Source organism: Phragmites australis, chromosome 2, assembly GCF_958298935.1.
Source record: "Phragmites australis chromosome 2, lpPhrAust1.1, whole genome shotgun sequence".
NCBI classification, from domain to species: Eukaryota; Viridiplantae; Streptophyta; class Magnoliopsida; order Poales; family Poaceae; genus Phragmites; species Phragmites australis.
Genome location: NC_084922.1, coordinates 6,607,875 through 6,628,714, shown reverse-complemented (window position 1 = coordinate 6,628,714; position 20,840 = coordinate 6,607,875). Strand labels below are relative to the sequence as shown.

Here is a 20,840-nt window from a genome sequence, read left to right as displayed (position 1 = left end):
GTTAAGCAGTTTTGATATTATATTTGGAATATGGATATTCATGCTCTTATTATCGCAATTTATACAACAATTTCTTCTTGCTATCCCATTTACCCTAGCAAATCCATATCATTTGGTATTAGAGACCTCTGATCATGCGCATACTCACCCACCACAACTTTTGTAGAGGCCAACAACAAGATTTAGTCATCACACACAAATTTCCATCTGCAACTCCTCCAAAGCCATGGTGCCTTGCCTCCATGAGCTGCGTTATACCGAATTTCTGACACAACACTATGTCGATTGGCCCTTCAGTGAGGAACAAACGGTGGAGGACACGATGGACCTCAACCTCGATAATTTTTTTCTTCCATGAGGAGCACACGATGGAGGACGACACCCATGACGACCAGCCTAGTGCCACACGGCTTTCACACATATCTGCGCAAATCTACAGCGCCGCATGATTATTATCATTCATCCGCCAGAGCCCCCTCATGTCTGTTGGGCAGCCTCTCCAATCAACTACCACCACTCTTCCGCCGGCCTCTCCACGCGCCTGCGCCGCCCACTCCAAACTCGAGAGGATCCACCCGTATCGCAAGCAGGATCTGGCCTCCTACTCGCCGACGGGTCCCCTCTGACCGTGATGCCTATCATGTTGCCCTATTTGGATATGCCGACCCGATCCATGTGGGGCCGCAACTCCTCCATCGTGTACCACGTGCGCCGACACCGATGACCACCAATGGCCACCCGAACCACCCACCTGATTTCGACGCCAAACAAACATCTTCCGTGCTGGGCTGTCGCTCCGTCAAGTCTCCGTGCACTTGCTCGCTCGACGACCTCTCTGCGGGCACAAGAAATTTCAAGGCTTGGTTGTTCACTTTGATAAATTTCAAGAATACCATCGCATTAAGAAGCAACATTGATGCTTAGCATCTTCTTCTGTGTATTGCATTTTAGACACTTCAAGAAACTTGTTGAACACTTGTCGGAGGTAATATGTAGGAAGTAACAAGAACATGAGAATATGTCTGTAAGACAGACGTGCACAGTGATCAATCATTATCATTGATAAACCAAATATGTATTTACTTAGAAGTTGGGGTAGGACAAATGGTGAATTGGAATGCAAAATAAAAGGGCACTCATTGATGGCTCTCTAGGATGCACTCTGTAACGCCCTACTTTGCAACTTAAGCTTATTTTAATCAAAATACAAAATTTTGGCAGTGCCTCCTTTATAATTTGAGGTACAACTAGCAAAACATCACTAGCAAGTGATAATATGATACAAGAAATATCAGAACTCCTTATTACTCGATCAAGCCATATAGCCTTTTTCAACGCTAACAAGATCAAAGCTCCTTTACACCAAAAGCTTAGCTCGAGAATGAGCCTCGCACTTTTAGCTAAGTTCATAGAGTGAATTAGAATATAAACAATGTGGAACGTGTAAGCTTCTAACCCCAAGTCCATTACGCTCGCCAAAAAGATAGAAATATACATAAAAAAATAATGGGCGTGAGATAAGCTCGGTAAGTAATGGCTGTGAATATAAATGTCTCACCTAGTTAAAAGAGTGATTTATAAACAACCATTGTACTCACAAAGAAAGGCCAAAACATATGAATTTAAAGGGAGTATTCTTCTGCATGACATAATATCCGTCAACACAACAATAACAACAACAACAACAATCTCCGACAATCTCTCATATATCATGGCATTAGATTCTCCAATATTATGTATTCTTCTAATATTGTATAATTGTATAAATGCCATGATGCAACTCCATTTGAGAGTTTTGTGCTGGACGATGCAAGCATCTCATGCAACTCCATGTACTAGTACGAGTCATGGCACGATGGCGGTGATCGACCTTTATCTCCATGTGAAATGCATAAGTGCATACGTATGCATGTGAATTGATATAAATTCTTAATTCTTCTTTTGAGAACTCCTCATGATGAACAACACCACTATCAATCTATGATGCCAACGACATAATCACAATTATTAAAATAGCATAGATTTAATTCGTCAAATGCAATATCATTCATGATTTGAATAAAATAGAAAAGGCAAATACTTCAATCTATTCATAAAAGAAGTAAGATATGATATAAACACTGCATTTAATTACACCCCCTACATTACTTGTCTTTTATCGAAGGTGATTGAGGAACCTCGTTAGGCACGCTCAGAAGTACTACCACCTACACATGTATATTTTTAGTACCAAAACGCATTATAAACACATATAGGACAGGAGGATGCTTCTTACACCTGAAAATGTCACATATATGGCATTACTTCAAAAGCATGCCAAACAGAAATACTCATACAGCAAGAACGATGTGACATCTCCACCTCAAGGTCAAATTAGACTTCCCATACTAACTAGACCTTGCTCAATTAAAAATGAAAGGACATATTACTTCACATATCACATATTCATCTCAAATAATAGCTATTGTAAGCAATATCAGATTACCGATCATATATCCGACAAGAATTAACTAACTCAACTCATCTACAAGCGTCTAGGGATTACTTAGGAATCACCTTCGAAGATTGACGAGGAATTTGATGAAATTGGAAGAATTCCAATTCTTCCCCTTTTCTCCCTTTCTCCTTCCTCATCTTCCTTCTTTCTCCTTTCTTTCTTTCCTTTTTTTTCTTTCTTCTCTTCTCTTTCCTTTCTTTCCTTTACTTTTCTTTTCTCTCCTTTCTTTTCTTTCCTTTTTTTTTTGAATATTTAGTATTACACACTCGCAGTGGATCCATTGCTTTTGCAGCTATACCACTATAGTGTGTACAATACTTAGATCTTGTTTGTTTTAGTTTTTGGCTGGCTTCTACTTCTCTAAAGACAAAAGCTAAAAGAAATAGGGTTCTGAAAAGCTGATTTCTGATAAAATGAACTAAAAATTGAGAAGCTAGTTGAGAGTAATTTTTCTGATTTTTGTTGTGCTGAAAACCTAAAAATTTCTCGTAAAAACCAATAACTAAAAACCAGAAACCAGCTTTCAACAAAGCCCAAACAAACATACCCTTAGTTGCGATTATTCCATGATCATAAGTAAAAATAATAGATTTTCTAGTCTGAAGAGTTGCTACATCGCCTAATATCAATCTTCTCTATTTAGCGAGAGCTTCAAATCCAGAACTTAATCTAATCTCACAAACAAAATAACACCTGTCTAATACGAAAAGGTCAAGGCTTGCTAGTAATGAGCCGATGATAACTCAAGAAAGCTCCACAGGATGCCCCAAGTAACAAACATTATTCGCAATCTCATTTTCTTTTTCCAAAAGATCAGTGGTATACCACCATAAAATGGTAAAATTTCCAGGCACTGAAAGACCATAGAATGATCTTGTCCACATTTGTGTAACATATTACAAGCATGATGCAAGTACAAGGGATTAGCATTCGAACAGTGGCAACCTGTAATGCAACTACACCATGTTGGGCAATTGGATCAAGCATTCAACCATGGAAGAGCTAAGTTATAACGCATATAATTCATGAAGAAGAAAAAAAGAGAAGGCGTGTTCTAACATTCCCCGTTCCGCTACAACAAACACGAGCCATTAGGCGCATTCCAAAGTTGCATACTGCTCTGGGAAGCTCTTGAGCATCATCACGCAGTTTTCACCTTTGACAATGCCTTCTTCCGCTGGGCAAGCATATAACCAAACATGTGGGGACTACCTGCAGTCAGCCAAAGCGAACCAGTTTCTTGTTAATTCCTACATGCTCAGTGTTGAACACAAAATGAAGGACGATTGCGGGGAGGGGAAGGGTACCTGGAACGTAGACAAGGATGGCAAGGATAGATCCATACATGTAATCAAAGGAGAAATTCCATTTGTTGGGCAACCTAAGGCAGTATTTCTCAGATGCCTGACAGTAGTCACCCAAGAAAAGAGCGGTTAAAAAAGATTGTTATCAAATGAACAATATGGAGCTCATTTTTTTTTTCCAGTTACCTTCATGTAAGGCAGGGCGAGGAAGATCAGGCCAACCTCACTAGAGATACCAGTAGGATACAATACCATAAAGGTGCTGTACCTGCAAGAAATGAGTGCCACAACAGTGAAGCGGGGCACATTTTAAGGGAAATTTACTGATAATGTAGTTAACTCCTCTATAAACTTGGAGCAAATTGTGAGATGCTTTTTTTGGATGAGTACGAACCTAAGCCATAAGAGCCAGGAAGGCGCAAATCCAAGTGCCTCCTTCGTACCAAAGAAAGAGTACCTAATGATCTGCAGGAAACTAGCAATTTCTCACAAGATTACTCTGAAATGCAGAATAAAGCTGAAGTATTAGGCTTTACCACCATATACTTAAGTGGTGATATGTACCTCGGTGATGGACCAGCTTATGACCAAGGTAGTAACAAGAATATGAGAATGCATCTGCAAAGCAAAAGTCAATATTGTCAAGAAACCAAGCGAGTGCCTACTTACAGAAAAACAAAAATGGAAATAGGGATGCAAAAGATAAAAACACTATTAATCCTTTTCTAAGATGCTTGCATATTAGCCTAGCAGCCCTAGCTTGCATATCAGCCTAGCAGGTAGGCCACTTGTACAATGCTCACCTGCAGTTACTTATTCCATGACCAGACATAAAACCGATGGGATTGCCTGGTCTCCATATACTAGTCCCAAAAATGACAACATCATCTAATGTGTGTTCTCTACTTTCTAGCAAATGCTTAAAACCTTGTCATAACTCAAGGTTCCAGCAAAACAGCAACACTTAAAAACAAGTTTCTATCTTACAAATAGAAATTCTCAACCTCATGAACAAAGTACGATATGTCTTATATGTTCCTTAAAATGCATGTCATATGAAAAAAATACAGACTTGCTAGTGATGAACCGACGATACCTCAGGAAAACTCCACAAGACGCCCCATGTAAGAAACAACCTTGATCCGATTTGTGGAAGAGTTGCAGAGACTGGAGACCTCACCAACCCTTTAAAGAAGATGAGCTTATTACAATAGTGACCAAAAATGAACAGATAGCACAAGAGTGAAGAAAGTATTGTTGTTTTAGGAATCTAACAAAGCACCTTCCAAAAATGAAACATGTCTTTGATGTGTTCAAGATCTAGGCTGATGTCTGTATCATAATATTTTGAGAAGATTTAGGAACTGAGCCTCAATTGGTTGATGGTGTGGATGAACGCCTAGACCACCCAAATTTGAGTCCTCTTTGACTCAAATTTGAATGTCTATTTCTTCTTATTTAAACGTCACCTAGTTCCTCTTAGGTTAGTCAAGTTTTAGTGTTCAAAAAAAATGTTTTGAGAAGATTGGAAATGTGTCTACTAGGAAAAAGGGAAGTGTATTAGTATCCACCAAGCAGAAAGAATAACTTACCTACAAGCCCGTGAAGAATCTACGCCACCAGCAATGCGACCACCAGGCAAACACAAAGAGTTAGTACTTCACAATCTCCATGTGAAAAGAAAGAAAGAAACTGCTGAAATCTGGAACTATGATATAGAAGAAATTCCGCATAAAATTCGTCTAGCACATAAAAAAACATAACTGAAGTAGAATCACTCAGTTTTTTCTACGGCCCTTGGTAATATGAATATCTCTGTTAGCGCACACAGCGGTTTGGTTGTTTTGTAGTTCTTCCTGTTTAAAACCACAAGAAGTGAATTTTGTGTGTAACCTTACTCAACTTGACAGCAGTAATCCTACTACTTAAGTAGATCAAAACAACACCTAGCACAATTGCACTAAAGTAGACAATTTTACTGTGACAAAAGCAAGAATCGAAGAGCATGAAAATGGAGGAGAAAACCCAGACCTCCATGATGGCGGCGGTCTGTGCGAACTGCAGCGGCCGCTCGACGGCGGCGTAGACGGCCTCATGCCCGCTCTCCAGCAGCGCCAAGATGGCGTAGTACAACACCTGCGCCCTGCACGACCCCAAGATCCAAGAAAACCCAAGTCAAACAAAGAGCCGGCCAACGGAGCAAAGCCAACACAAGAAAGATCCATCCGGGACCCAAGAACAGCAGCAGCAGGCGGGGCAACGGACCATCCGTAGAAGACGACCCAGTTGTAGACGGAGAGGTAGAGCCGCCGCACCGTCGAGCCGACGCCCGCCATTGGCAAAGCCGCAGGGAGGAGGAAGAGGACACCGCCACCGGGATGAGCTTGGCTGCTTCTACCGGGGTCCCCAGATGCCTAACGATCTAGTTGTAGAAATACTATCGGCGTCTTGGCAGTGGGTTGCACGGATCGGAGTTCGATTCGATCTGGCAGCGGCGGGCCAACAACTGCTCGGATTGATTTGGCAATGAATTGGGATCGGATGGACGGATGGGAGTGGGCAGTGGCAGTTATGGCTGCTGCAGCTGCTCAACTACCTGCCCGACACCCGCGCCAATTCCATTCATGTGACCAGCAAAATCTCGTCCAGAGCAGCGGAAGACGGAAAGTACAGTACAACACAAAGTGTGCGTCCTTTGTGTTTTCTTTTCTTTTTCATGTCTTCCTTCTCATCGGACACCAATCTGTATAAATTAAAAGTACATGCTGCTTGATTCAAAGCTCGATTCTTTTTTTATGAAAGGGATTCAAATCTCAAGTTACTTTAACTAAATTCTCAAAGGAAAAAAGGGTATGCAGATGTCTAAAATAAGTGTTATTGAAACAGCATGTAGTTAAGTGCATACGTCAGGACCGCACGAACATCAGCAGTCATCAGTCATGCAGTCATGCCGAACAGGCACACCAAGAACATTTCGGTACCTTTCCAAGCAATTAAACTGTTCAGCTAACTCAACTGTCAGCAATTGGTTCAACTAACTCCGAAGAAGAAAGCTCAGTTGATAAATTCTTGCACTTCTTTACAATCAAAATTATCCAGGATAAACATCTCAAAAAATTGCCCAGAAAACATTATATGGTCTGCCCATCCAAATAAGCAGCACACTGAAAACAACAAATGTCAACTAACTTCATTTGTAAACTACTTCCTTAGCTTTCAGCTGCATGTCGTAATAGATTGCAAGGTTTATCTTTCCAAAACATTGCAAATTAATCGGATTCAATAGAAGCACCGATATCTATAATGCAGCAGAGAGGATCCCCAGTTCGACGTGAAGTGGTTCGAGACCTTCCTCTTCCAACAAGGAAAGGGCAGCCAGGCCATAATAAGAATGGTAGATGTCCGGTATTCGACCATATGGAAACTTTGTAAAGCCTCCATACTGTTGTACCAGAAAACACAGACATATCCTAAGTCAGTAAAAAAGCAACTTGATGAATTTGAGAACTTGATTAAGCTGATAGAAGAGGTTTTAGGTCATCACAGGTGACTGGCAGGTCAGCAAAAATTCCCGTAGAGCACAATGATCAATCAAGTGGTCGGCACCAATGATCTTCAGAACACCTCCAACCCTGCATTGGAAGCAAGAAAATTAATCGGAGTTCTTGTTGCTAGTCTGACAACTAGCACAGAGATTGGAAAATATACTTACCAAAAAGCATAGCAAGTATCACTGGGCTTGTTTCTTCTCCCTTGGAATCCTCCATCAGTAACTTGCCTCTACACGATAATAATGCAATCAGTTCGTAAGGTTCACGATTGGTAAAAGCACTCGAGTTCTTTTTAACCTTTTGTTGCTTTCTTGTACCATTACTTCCCTTTTTGTTATTTTATTACTTTTGCTAATTTCAGATGGATGGTAACATGAACAGGAAAGTGTGGCATAATAACAAATGCTGCATTTCCCCAGCATGAGTAACTAAAAAAATGGCATGTTTATATAGTGGATAAGATATGTACTAAATAGGTTAGTTTAGTAGACATAATTTCTATTTTCAGGAAAAAAAATTATTGCCATACACATGTGACAAGTGAGCACATAAAATTTCTTATTACTATAATAAATCAAACAAGAGGGCAACTTTCCATAAATAATTGTGGACGCGTGGTTGAGCAGAATTTAACCTGAAGGCACCACTCCAGGAGCATGCGTGTGTCAATCGACACAAAATCCCTTAAGTTAGATGCCAAATCAACTTGAATGAAGCCCATTAGATGGAGAGCTGCAACGGCACAAAAAGTCCCTCCACCTGACTCACTAACACAAAGACAATGAGAACCCATGACCCATTGCAAAGTGAAAGCAAATATTTAACTCAGTTGCCACATAATCCAAAGATTACTTTCATATGACATTGACAACAAAAGTAGGTAAAGTTACACATCAAAAGGTCAATGGAATTGCCTACCATGAGATTCTGAACCAGGAACCATGCTAAAGCCTCCATCATATGACTGCATATGATAGCAACAAGAATTAGGCATTGCAAATGAATGGGGGCTTTGCTATCTCAATGCAAAATGTGGAAGATTATAATTTTTTGCAAATCAACCTGGCAGTTAAGAATGTATTCCTTTGCCTTTAACTTGTCCATTCCTGTCCAGTCATCTAGCATTGAGCAGATTGCAGCTGAAAAGATACATGATATGCGACAAGTTATATCAAAGAAAGATCAATTACAAGTGCAAATAAAGGAAGGTGCTCCTCACCTGCACAGTATACAAAGCGAAGGTCTGTTTCTGCACCAATATGAGTAGGCATGAAGCTACAAAAAGATGCAAGTCAAGCAAGCCAATAAGCCAATGTATTAAACAAGACATGGTGTTCATGAAATTGAAGCCTCCTAGCTGGCTAACAAACAACCAAAAGCTCACTGATAAGCAAAATCACATGCGCCTGCACATATGGACAGGCAACAACCATCAATAGCATGCATGCATTTACTCAGAACATTCTTGCTGAACAGGATTGCTAAGGCCGAAAGTACAAATATATGGAAAGGTGGCATTTAGTAATGTAAAATATGTTTCAACAAGAGAACATGATTTAAGTTGACACAGGGAAAAGTGTGTTCGGTAAGCAATCATATATGTTCCTCAAATACAATCAGGGATGTGAACCAACTACGAGAGTTACGAAAATCATTAAAGAGCAAGTAAGGTGGGGTGAAACTATTCTCTTGATAATGTAAGCAGATGTGAAAAACTGAAAATATAGATACTTGATACTTCCAGTGCCAATTTACAAGTCTAATAACCATGAGATGGGAGACTGATGCTATAGGCATACCTTCCATCTGGTTGTTGGAGCTTTTTCATAGACAATAAAAGTGCCTTATTATCAATATTTGCAAGATCGTAGCCTACAATCTTCAGGATAGCGAGGGCAGAATAAGTGCTTGCAAGATGACTACCATTGTGGCAAGGGTCCTGAAACAGAGCATAACTTAATATTTTAAATTTATCACATCACAAATATAACAGAAATGAGGAAGATGTACAAAAGAGATAAGGTAGACTTCAGCATTAGTCACTCATACCTTCACATAAGGTAACGGAGATTGAGTTGACCTAGAACCACAGAATCCATAGAACAGCCCTAGAAATGCATGAACTGTTATATAACGGGCATACAGCTAGAAATAGGAAATTTAGGAATCATATAGTCTTTTTGGCACAAGTAACAATGAAACTTACCATTATCTACGTCACAATTTGCCTCAGGATGAACTTGAAAAGACAAAACCCATTTGGCAATCTGATCCTTGTTAACCTAAACAAACAAGCAGATACACAACTTCTGAAATTACTACATTACTTCAGTACTTCTTACTGAAGAGTCAAAATATTAAAGAGTACTATATGCTACATTTAACTCCTTCAGCAGATTACGTTAAACCTGAGGCTCTCATGGTTCACATAAGCAATCAATATTGAATAGGATAAACTCAACCAATAACCAACAGACAGCCCCAACTGTCCGGAGCATTCAGGCAACTACCAACTGCCTAGACAAAACGAGCGTGATTTAGACTACAAGATCAACATTAAGGGCACTTTCGCGACCTTGTTGCTACAGCATCAAGATCACGTGGGCTCCCTTCTTCCTAAAGACAGCTATGTGGTACATAGTCTTCCTAAACATAGCTATGACATTTACATGCCAAATAGAGTTATATATCCCTAGGCCCGTTCATCTCTAACCACTTTGAGTAGACTAATTAACTAATGGGTCAAATGCTAACATTGCTAATACAAGCCTTCAGAAACATCGAGAAGTCCATCCGTTCATCTATCCATAAGTGGTATTCTGCTACCCCCATTGTTGCAACCTCCTGCATTTATCATCACGAAAGCTACTCGTGCTTACCAGTATGACTTCTTCAAGTAATTTATTAAAACTACTTCCTTGTACTCATCGCCACAATTTAATGAAATTTAATGGAATTACAAAGTGAGCTACAATTCTTTCAGCTTTCTTTCTGTCACAGGCTTTGAATGCACCCCTTTTACCTCTTTGTTCCAAGTACCTCCTTCCTAACCAGCCCAACCATGTTCAGAGAGAGATGATCTGCTATCCTAATTCTTAAGAGCACAGACCTGCTGCTGCCTAGATCTATTTTCTTTTTGCATATAATTTGGGTTACACTAAGAGCAAGCAAAGCAACCACATAAGACCCCGAACAAGTAATCAAGATCCAACTTTTGCACGCAGGCGCAACCAGAACGTAACAAATCACTGGGGGGGGGGGGGGACTAAACTTCCTCGTAATCCTGCAAGCGGATCGAGAAAAGACGCGTCGCGACTTCACAGCGGTGAGAATTTACCCGGTCGAGCTCCCGCAGCAGGGAGAGGCCGGCGACGGCGAAGTAAGCGAGGGTGAGGTGGTTGACCTCCTGCGTCGCGTAGTCGCCGGGGAGCTCGGTGGCCATGGCATCAAAGAACGCCACGTGGTGCGCGCGCGCGAACCCGGCGAGCTCCGGCTTCCCCATCTCCAGCGGTCGGCCGCCGAGAGTACCACGTCGCCGGCGTCGGCGCCACCTCCAAGCCGCCGTTTGGTCGGAGTCCTCACTTCTCCTGGGTCCGCTGGAGCCGCCGCGGCCGCCTCCGATCCGCTGCCTTGCTCAGAGGTGCCACGAATCGAAGACCAGGGCTTCACAGGTGGCGATGGAATTGGTGGGGGGGGGGGGGGGATAATCCAGTGAACAACGATTGGGATGGAGCTGGATTGAATTAAGGGAAAAATTTCTTATGTCTGTTTTTCTGTTCAGTATAAAATTGTTTAGTACCTCCTCTAAGCTCTAACTCGTATCCTCTTTGGATCCAAAGTTAAGCATGGATACCTCGGATGCAACTACAAATGTGGACTTTTATATGATTTTGATGGATGTATGTTAGAATCCATGCAGTCATAGACAAAACCACTGGATATCGCACGCGTAGAGAAGAAATAGTATATCATTCTTCGTAACCATCGCTAACAAAATAATAGTACAGCCTAAGTATCAATTAAACTTTAGGAATTAAGTAAATTTCACAAACGCACCGTATTCTTATCTTAATCGTCACAAACCTACTATTGTTTTCCCATTTCACAAACCCTCTATTGTTTAGTTCTTTCTCTCGAAACTACTATTTCTGCGCTCCTCGTTTCTGACCAAGTCTCGTGAAGTATACACAATATATAAAATGGGAGCTCGTTTCTAACGCAATGTTATCCTGTCCTATACCACATAATCACGCTCTCTCTCTACCAGAGTGGGTTTGTTATAGCTTTTAGACCATCTTAGTAAGAGATTTATTAAATAGCAGTTTACAATTTTTTAGTTTTTAAGTGTTTATATAGTAATTATTTCTTAAAACAAACTAGATGATTGGAGCTAAAAAAAAATCAGTTTACCCTGATTCACACCTCATATAAAATCAATTTCTTCATAAAATTTATCATGGAGAATCACTTTTAACCACAAAATTATTTTTCTCAGAAAATCATTTCTTAAAAAAACATCATAAATTACTTTCCTTATAAAATCACTTTCCATACAAATTTTACATTATAAAAAATTCTATCAAACATACCTAACACTCGCTAGTGGATGGCCAAAGTGTGCACGAGAGCCACCGGATAGCGTCGCAATAGCCAAACTACCGAGGCTTAGGCGCGACAAAACCATGGAAGCCATGGAGCACGCTGCCAAGCGCGAGCTCATGCGCAACGTCTACGGTGGCTTTTGCCTAGCCTCCGCCGGTAATTGCGTCGCCGCCGCGCGATCAGGGCCGCTCGGGCACTATTCTGGCTGCGCAAGAGAGATTGTTGTGGCAGGAGCCCAGGACGACGTGGCGCTAGAAACGGGCGCTAGAAACGTATAGCATAAGAATGCGGTGGGATTGTGAAATTTATTTTTAGAAAAATGTTGCGCATCCGTTCATCCGATCTACCAACTTATTGAATATATTTAGATATTCTATTAGATGTGAATTCACTAGTCTCATATTATGATTCATGGCATATCGAATCTTATGTGTATGAATATATATATATATATACGTCATTTTGGAGTTAATTTTTTTGGGACGACGCTCTAATTTCCTTGGCTCAAACTTCCTGGTGCGGCGTCCTCTTCAAAACTAGCGTCTAAAACTCAAAAAAAGAATTGAATCTCAGACACACAAAACTAGATTCCTTAAGGTTCACACATGGAATCAAATATATTTGGATCCAAAAGAGTGTCAGGGCTTTGGACTCATCCTTCGACGGAAAGCATGACCAATGTTTTGTTGAATCAGTTGTTTAATTGTTTAAGTTATCAGGATGGTAGGAAATAAGTAAGGACAATACAAATCAAATTGAATAAAATGATGAATCATAATTACTTGTACTGATAAATATTGTTACTCCACCCAATGCTCAATGATGTGCCGGTTCATTTGAATTGCGCAATACAAATGCAGCCCATTATAAGTTTATTACGTAAATAATAGCTTATATGTAAATTTCCATGTGTAATGATTTAGTTGAGACAACTGACACACTACTTTTCAGAGTGAATATACTAAATTGATGCACGGAAAAAAATAGTGTTTGTTCAATTTGCCGCGGCAGAGCACGACCGTGGTTCAGGGCCACGTGCAACTAGCGACTCACCATGCATAAGCATGTGGAAATAAGATTTTTTTTTTCTTACTTGCCATGAATAGATTATAAAAAATATTGGAAGTCTAAATATAAAAAATAAATAATATTGAACGTTTAGATACGAAAGATTAAAAGTATTTTTAAAGAAGAATATGATCTAACTTTATACGATGACGTTTTGATCAATTTAGATGGACGGTATAGATTAATCAAATATACTACAACTTATATATGTTATAAGAGTATAGATACATATGCATTGCTTATCATGTGGAAAAGAAAAAATATTATGGTTGATATGCTAGTCCACTCGTATTACATCCTCTGACGAAACTGAAGGAATTGAAACGTGGTCACAAAAACTTACAGTATGATTCGGCCATGGGCCAGGGTTTAACTTACCGACCAGCCGTCGGTTACCGAGCTCGGGCGGTTATCGAAAATTCGCGATAACCGCTCAAAATTCGACTGAAATTCGGATAAAATTCATTTGCTAAATTTTAAAATTTGGTCAAAATTTTGTCAGAATAGCCTCTTGGACCGGTTACTGAGTGGTTTTCTTGATTTATCGAGCGGTTTTCTCGAATTTTCCGCACTGTCGGTAACCACTCGGTTTTCTCGATTTTCGGTGAAGTTAAACAAAAAATCCAAAAATTATCTCAATCTTGTAAAATCAATAAATAATTCATCTGAACTTCAAATCAAGTGAAACAAATTTTATTGGTTTCCTTGTAACATGTTCTACATGATAAAAGTACTTATACTCATAAAAAAGTTCAAATTTTTCTGTGAGAAAATGTATTTGTTAAATCAAGTTAAATATATAGTTTACTTTTTGCTAATCCAAAAATCATGAAACTAATTTTGTTAGTCTTATTACATGATCATATTTCTTTTAAAAATATATGAACTCATAAATTAGTTATTGTAACATGCAGGATTGTGTAAATGTGTTGCGACTAGATTAATTCATAACTGACCCATCACACCTCTAAAATTAGTGAAACCACTTTTATTAGTTTATTTATACTATGCTTTACGAAGGAAAAATAATAGTAGACATGAAAAAGTTAATTACAGTGCTGTTTCTTAACATATTCACTTTATGCTAGTGAACTTTGTAAAAATTATAGAGAAATGAATAAAACTCTAAATGAAGTAAAATTAATTTTAAAGATCCTCTTAAGATATGTCCTACACAAGAAAAATATGTGTTTTCATGTTAAGTTTTTCCTTAACTTGAGTTAATAATTGAGCCGCACGCTTCAACTTTTTTTCCTTTTTTTCAAACTTTCTCCCTATAGAATGTGATGCAAACGACATTATTTTAAAAAAAAATTCATAAAAGGTCTTAGAATTGTGTCTAGTTTTTTAAGATTTTTTTGACTTTTTTATTTTTTTGATTTTTTAAATTTAAATTCGGTTATTGTTCGGTTTCTGAAATCGAACTAGAACGATAAGTTCGGTAACCACAAATTTTGATTGGTTACCGTCGATAAATTGAATCCTGCCATGGACATACCTCCCATTGAGCTGATAAAATTCTGGCATTACGAGGGTAACCCAAAGCTTCGAAGTGAATACTAGATTTGCAGTGTATTGTCAAGGTGGATAGGAAGGAGAGTACGGGGTTATTTTGTTACAGATCCTAATGCCAAGCTAAATATTGGATATAGTCAAAGTTAAAGTAATTATAAAATTTAATAAAAAATAATCGTTTGATTCGTTACAAAGCTAAAATTTAGTAGCCTGATCAAAACCTGAATGGTCAAATCGGCCATCCAAAACTCATCCCGCTGCCAGTTTTGTAAGCTAGCAAGGCTAAAAAAAAATTGGGACACCATCAAATTTTAGCTTTGAACCAAATGCTAGACAAATCACCTAGCATGTTCAAAATTTAGTCTAGCTATCTGTGTCAAACCAAACAGGCCTAAGTTGCCTGAAATTTTGCGTTGGCGCTACTCCGACCATAATGGTCAATGAGCTGTGAAGTGGCACGACGCCAGCATCGGGCACGACCACACTAGTAGCACTATCAGTCTGTCACCGTGGTACAAAGTACCACGAGCATCCGGTACTTACATAGGACAAACAGAGTGCATGCGTGCTAGGAGTCTGGCCTTGGTACGGATAGCAGCGACGGGTGGCGGTTGAGAACTAAATTGTATATAATTCTGTTCTATAATTATCTCTTTTCTATTTAGTCTAAATATTAGATTACGAGCTAGATATATAAATAATATCTTATAAAAACTTTTTTAATATGATTTTATAAAATTGGCTTTCGACGGTCAGCAGGACGGAATTGGAGTGGCACGGGAAGAGCGTGCGTGAGAGCAAAGGAACGGTTAGCCGCTGGTCTCCCGGCCTACCTCCCAACCAACTACAGGCCCCTTTAACTCCGGTCACGTGCCCTGGTTAACCTTCCCATGGACGCAGTCCATGCACCGGCTGACGTGGCGTTCGCTCGGGGTGGGCACTGAGCAGATCTAGGGCGTTTTTCAAGCTTAATTTCGCATGATTTGCATATGAAACTGCTTGAAGTTTCCTACGCCCCAAGCTAGACTTTGGCCACAACAAGGCTCTTCAGTCTTTACTCATGTTGAACACAAGGACGTGCAACCGAGTAGCACTCACCACTCAGGTAGTTTGGCGCCCTTTTCCCTGCTCATTGTTCCCACGGCTACTGACGATTTGCGATCTAGTTTGGATGTATATTTGATACTTTATTTTTAAGAAGCGATTCTATAGTTGGTACATGACTTGTTCCACCAACTTGAAATTGAAGATGAATTCATACAAGTTCTGCACCGGTTTATAATCCTAACTCGTACACTGAGTTTTAGATTATTTTTATCAAAACTTCAACTCTTACTTACCTATCAGATCGAAAGTTTGTATATTAAAATAAAATATTTTAAATATATATTTTTAATTTAAAATAAAAATAAAATAACTTATCTAAAACACCCTCCGATATATTTATAGCTACAACTTCATAAAATTTCTTAGAGATACTCAGTTTTCAGAGTTAATGTCTGTCAAACATGTTCTTTTTCGGAGACCATGGACCCGGTCCACATCAAGAAGTTGAACCCCATAACGCCACATAACTCCGGCGGGTCCAACCGCCACACCTGCACGCGGGCCCCACGGCCGCCCCGCCGCGGGATCAAATACGCCACCTCCGCCCGTCCACTCCCTCGCCGCCCGTCTCCTACTCCTCCCCTACGACCAGAGCGCCAGCAGTAGAGCAGCCGTAGTAGTCCTCGGCTTGCCTCGCTGCCGCCGCTACCGAGCGGAGGCGGGAGGATGAAGGTGACCGTCGTGTCCCGGAGCGGCCGGGAGCTCGTCAAGGGCGGCATCGAGCTCAAGGACTCGGTACGTGCTCATTCTCTCTCTCTCACGCCGCCGGTTCTTGATTTGGGTCAGGGGTGGAGTTCTCTTGGCGTCGTCTCGGTTAGGGTTTAAGATCTCGTGGAAGGGTTTGTATTTCGACTGATTCGTGGGTTCGTTTGCAGGCCAAGGTCGCGGATCTGCAGGAGGCCATCCATGCCAAGAGTAAGTGAATTCTTGCTGAAATTTTGTTACTTGGTTGTACTTTCTGTAGTATTGTGTGTTCATTCATGCGTTGCAATGTTTGGTTATGAGGAAGAGAAATCTTTGTGTTCTGGAGTTGCCAACATGGGATGTTTTCAGTGTCTTTGTCAAGTAGGCATCTGTAGGCACTACTTATCTTTGCAAGGGTCATGGCAAAAAGTCAATTAAAAAAAAATCTGTTCCAGCAGTGCTGCTGATTGTTGAAAAGATAGCCAAGTGTTGTACTGTTGTAGGGTGTCCCTACAAACAATTCAATCTGCAGCCTTCTAGAGGCTTGTGTTCAGTATTATTAGAACTGGATGGTCGTCCTGTTTTTATACATCCTGCAGATTAAGTTTGTGAACTTCATTAGCAAGTTTTAAATGCTTTGATGATGGGATGCCCAGATTGAGTTCGCTCAAAAGGTTCAAATCTGTCAATTTTGGGGGCTTGTTATGGTCATGAAGAGTCAATATGGGCACTATGCTATGTAGTTAAGTGAAGGGCGCTGATTTTTCTGTTCTTGTATTGATCAAACTGGGGGTCTAGTATTACACCATGTCACTATGTAACATCAGTGAAGCCCGTCAGCCCACCACACGAGCGTTAACTATGAGCAAAGTTGTAGTGCATACAGTTGGTCAGCTGTGCAGACGTGTGAGCACAAATCCACTCATTGGGTTTCATATCTGGTTGCCCACCTTACAACAACAACAGCAGTATTTGTCCCAAGCAAGTTGAGGTAGGCTAGAGATGAAACTCACAAGATCTAACTAAAAAGATGATGAGAAATAATAATGATAGTACTAGTAATAGTAAAAAAAATTAAAAGTAATAATGGTATATGGAGACTGATGCATAAGTTATGGTTCTAACATGTTTATTGCTAACTTTCATATACTTCTATCTGTGGATAGTTCTTTGAGAATATTCTAATCATTTAAGTCTCTGTTTATAAACTCCTCTCATGTTAGGTTTGATCGATCCCCGGTTGCCCACCTTATGTCCAAAAAGTACGCCTCAGTAGGAATGCGCAGCTCGCGCTCCTTGAGGTTGCAGGTTCATCCCAGCCTCCGTAGTTCTAGACGCATGCTGCACTCACGCCTATGTTTGTGCTGTGCATGCCTGTGTGTATGCATGTTCATCCTCCGTTCTAACTTTAAAAAGAAAGAGAGGACTTGAGGGAAGCTGCAAGCATTAGTCAATAACTGATTGAGTGTTAGGTTCGAATCATATCTAGTACTTGCAGTTGTAACTCAATCCACACACCAATAACTGTATTCAACCTTTGGTTCATTCAGATTGGTTGCTGTCCTTGCTTCCTCAGATTCGTAGGGAATCTTTTGGTTGCTACAGGTTGTGCAATGTGTTTAGGTAGGTGGGAGTTGGCCATCAGCATCAACTCACACACTTTGTGAATTCTTTTTCAAGTACAAACTACAAGCACACACTTTATGAGTTATGACCTGCGGAAACAAAAGGCTCAAAGAAGGATAAATTAAATGGGAACAAGAAGTGTAGTTCGGGGTTATCTGCAATTTAGTTTGGAATGTGTTATTAACCTTCTAACTGTAAGTTAAAAAATTGATTTTGTTGAACAATGGGCCATGGTGAAGATAATGTGGCAAGCTAATGCTTATTCTGTTAAAAAGTGTGTAATTCGAAGTACATAAGCATGGCTACATATGTAAGAAACACATTTAATGCCAAAATTACATACTTAGCATTAATGCCATCCTTAACATGCTTATGCATCAAGACTTGAATACAAGTATACCCAGGTGCTCACAGGTTGTGTGAGTACCTCCCTAAAGGGTTCGGTACTCCCCTCTCTTAAAACAAAGTCTTGGGACTTCTCCTCTGGTGGAGTTTTTTTTTTTTCTTGCTCTTGGTTGAAAGAAACAGAAAGCCTTATTATGGTTTTCATTCCCTTTTCTATTTGATGTTTTGACTTTTTTCGTGTTGTCAAGCTTATTTGCAGTACTATCATTATTCTAAATGCTGAAATTTAGTACCCTTATGGAGCACTATCAATGAACATACCAAGTTTACTACTTGAAATTATCATATTTTAGATGTGTTAGCGGTCAAGAGCCATCTTATATCTGTCCATGTGGTATTTATGTCACATTTATGGGCACCTTTCTCAATTGTACCCTTCTGTTCACTTGTAGATCTGCATGTTAGTTTATTAATGTTCCATGATATTATCCTGGGGTGGTGCTGACAAGCACTTATTATTCATGTTGGACCACTAAAGAAGACATGCTGTCATGTGTTGAGTGAGAAATACATCATCATATATGGTTATGCAGTACTGTTTAAATGAGTCAAATACTATTACTGTGGATTGCTGAGTTGCAAAATGGCAAATTGTGGTGGTTTCTTGCTCAGCTATTGCACCTGAAACATTCACTTCCTGATGTTGGTAAAATATGTTGTGATAACAAAGTGCTTCAGCCTTTTGCATCTTTCCCCATTTCCAAAAGGAAAATACTGGCCACAATAAATTCTGCAACTTGTCTATAGAAAAAAGAATGCACAAGTATAAGATTGGCTTCCTGAGGTATATAAACCTGAATAGGTGAGCTGAGAAGTGAGAACTGACTCCCGTTTCTGCAATTTTACTGTGAAGCTAATTGTGGTACTTCTATTGGATGCAAACTAATATGATTCCAGCTTCAAGCTTTCAGCACTAGTAGCTAACATTGAGAACAGTATTAGATTTTGCATCTAAAATTTACTTCTTGCTTGATCGTGATGGGCAGAATGTGTGACTGTGCCAGATGAAAAAAAAATGATCATGAATTGGTTTAGGTCTTGCTTCTAGTAGCTAACTGCTTGTCTCTGCACCATGCAGCTAAGAAGTATTATCCTTCTAGGCAGCGGCTCACCCTGCCTCAACAACCTGGAAAAGGTCGAAAGCCGGTTGTCCTTAGTCCGAAGGCCAGCCTGTCAGAATACTGTGAGAAGGGTTCTGGGTCACTGACAGTAGTCTTTAAAGATTTAGGCCCGCAGGTTTACTACAGCACGCTGTTCTTCTTTGAATACTTGGGTCCTCTTATTATCTACCCCATGTTCTATTATTTGCCCGTCTACAAATACTTTGGATATGAGGGAGAACGGGTCATCCATCCTGTCCAGACCTACGCCATGTACTCCTGGTGCTTCCACTACTTCAAGAGGATCATGGAGACATTCTTTGTGCACCGTTTCAGCCACGCGACATCACCTCTGTCAAATGTCTTCAGGAACTGCGCCTACTACTGGACCTTTGGTGCTTACATTGCTTACTACTGCAACCACCCGCTCTACACCCCTGTGAGTGATCTGCAGATGAAGATTGGGTTTGGCTTTGGGATCCTCTGCCAAATCGCAAACTTCTACTGCCACATCCTGCTGAGGAACCTCAGAAGCCCGAGCGGCAGTGGTGGTTACCAGATCCCTCGTGGTTTCTTGTTCAACATTGTGACGTGTGCGAACTACACCACTGAGATCTACCAGTGGCTTGGGTTCAACATTGCTACGCAGACTGTGGCCGGTTACATCTTCCTCGTTGTGGCAGCAAGTATCATGACCAACTGGGCGCTGGGCAAGCACAGCCGTCTGAAGAAGGCAAGTGTTGCTCTTCCCTGCATACTGACTAATACCACGAGCTTTACTGACATTGCTTCTCCTGCAGCTGTTTGATGGCAAGGACGGGAGACCCAAATACCCTCGCCGCTGGGTGATTCTCCCTCCATTCCTGTGAAGGGGCAGCGACAATTGTGGGTTGGCCCATTGGGATTCAATATCTACTGCGTTTGTTCTTCAAAAAAGAAAATCTACTGCGTCCCCAGCGTTCAGAAGTTTGATTCTTGAATATCATCGTTTGTACTAATCTCGTCGTACCAGCTAAACTTTAATTCCGTGATCTGAAATTTCTAATCCGAAAGATGGATGTGAAACTTTTTCTTTGATTTCTGTCACAATGTTACGCATTGTTCCTGTGGAAATGGTTAAAACAATGACAGTTTCCATCTGATGTCGTATTCTTTTCCCCCCATTTGTCCAAGCAGAAGCGAATGCAAACATAATTTCGTTTGACGCTTGGCGTTGTTGTCCTATCCTGCATATCTCATCTGCACTCTGCAGCTGGACATTGTTGTCGCCAACCTGATTGCACAGCATAGAGCTTCATGGTGAGTGATTACTTGCTGACTTATGTGGTCCTGATGATATATCTTTCCTGATGGCACAGCTATCATGTACTTACAAAAATTA

At 40.4% G+C, this 20,840-nt stretch overlaps 2 protein-coding genes across 2 annotated transcripts; one reads left to right on the top strand and one right to left on the bottom strand.

The window, feature by feature from the left end:
• Positions 1-3,310: 3,310 nt before the first annotated feature.
• LOC133902100 (geranylgeranyl transferase type-1 subunit beta-like) lies at positions 3,311-11,255 on the bottom strand. Its single transcript, XM_062343685.1, has 20 exons — positions 10,690-11,255; positions 9,559-9,634; positions 9,402-9,460; positions 9,152-9,291; positions 8,572-8,627; positions 8,415-8,491; positions 8,271-8,316; positions 7,987-8,111; positions 7,514-7,581; positions 7,346-7,433; positions 7,103-7,243; positions 6,067-6,215; positions 5,833-5,944; positions 5,394-5,412; positions 4,898-4,986; positions 4,366-4,419; positions 4,196-4,266; positions 3,988-4,069; positions 3,805-3,901; positions 3,311-3,709 (listed from the first exon to the last, which is right to left on the bottom strand). The coding sequence occupies exons 1-20, from the start codon at positions 10,852-10,854 to the stop codon at positions 3,639-3,641; spliced, it is 1,785 nt and encodes a 594-aa protein (XP_062199669.1). The 5' UTR covers positions 10,855-11,255; the 3' UTR covers positions 3,311-3,638.
• Positions 11,256-16,154: 4,899 nt separating this feature from the next.
• LOC133896499 (very-long-chain enoyl-CoA reductase-like) lies at positions 16,155-20,601 on the top strand. The gene is made up of 4 exons (XM_062337132.1): positions 16,155-16,379; positions 16,520-16,559; positions 19,438-20,192; positions 20,260-20,601. Exons 1-4 carry the CDS (start codon positions 16,311-16,313, stop codon positions 20,326-20,328), a joined length of 933 nt encoding a protein of 310 aa, XP_062193116.1. The 5' UTR covers positions 16,155-16,310; the 3' UTR covers positions 20,329-20,601.
• The last annotated feature ends 239 nt before the right edge of the window (positions 20,602-20,840 follow it).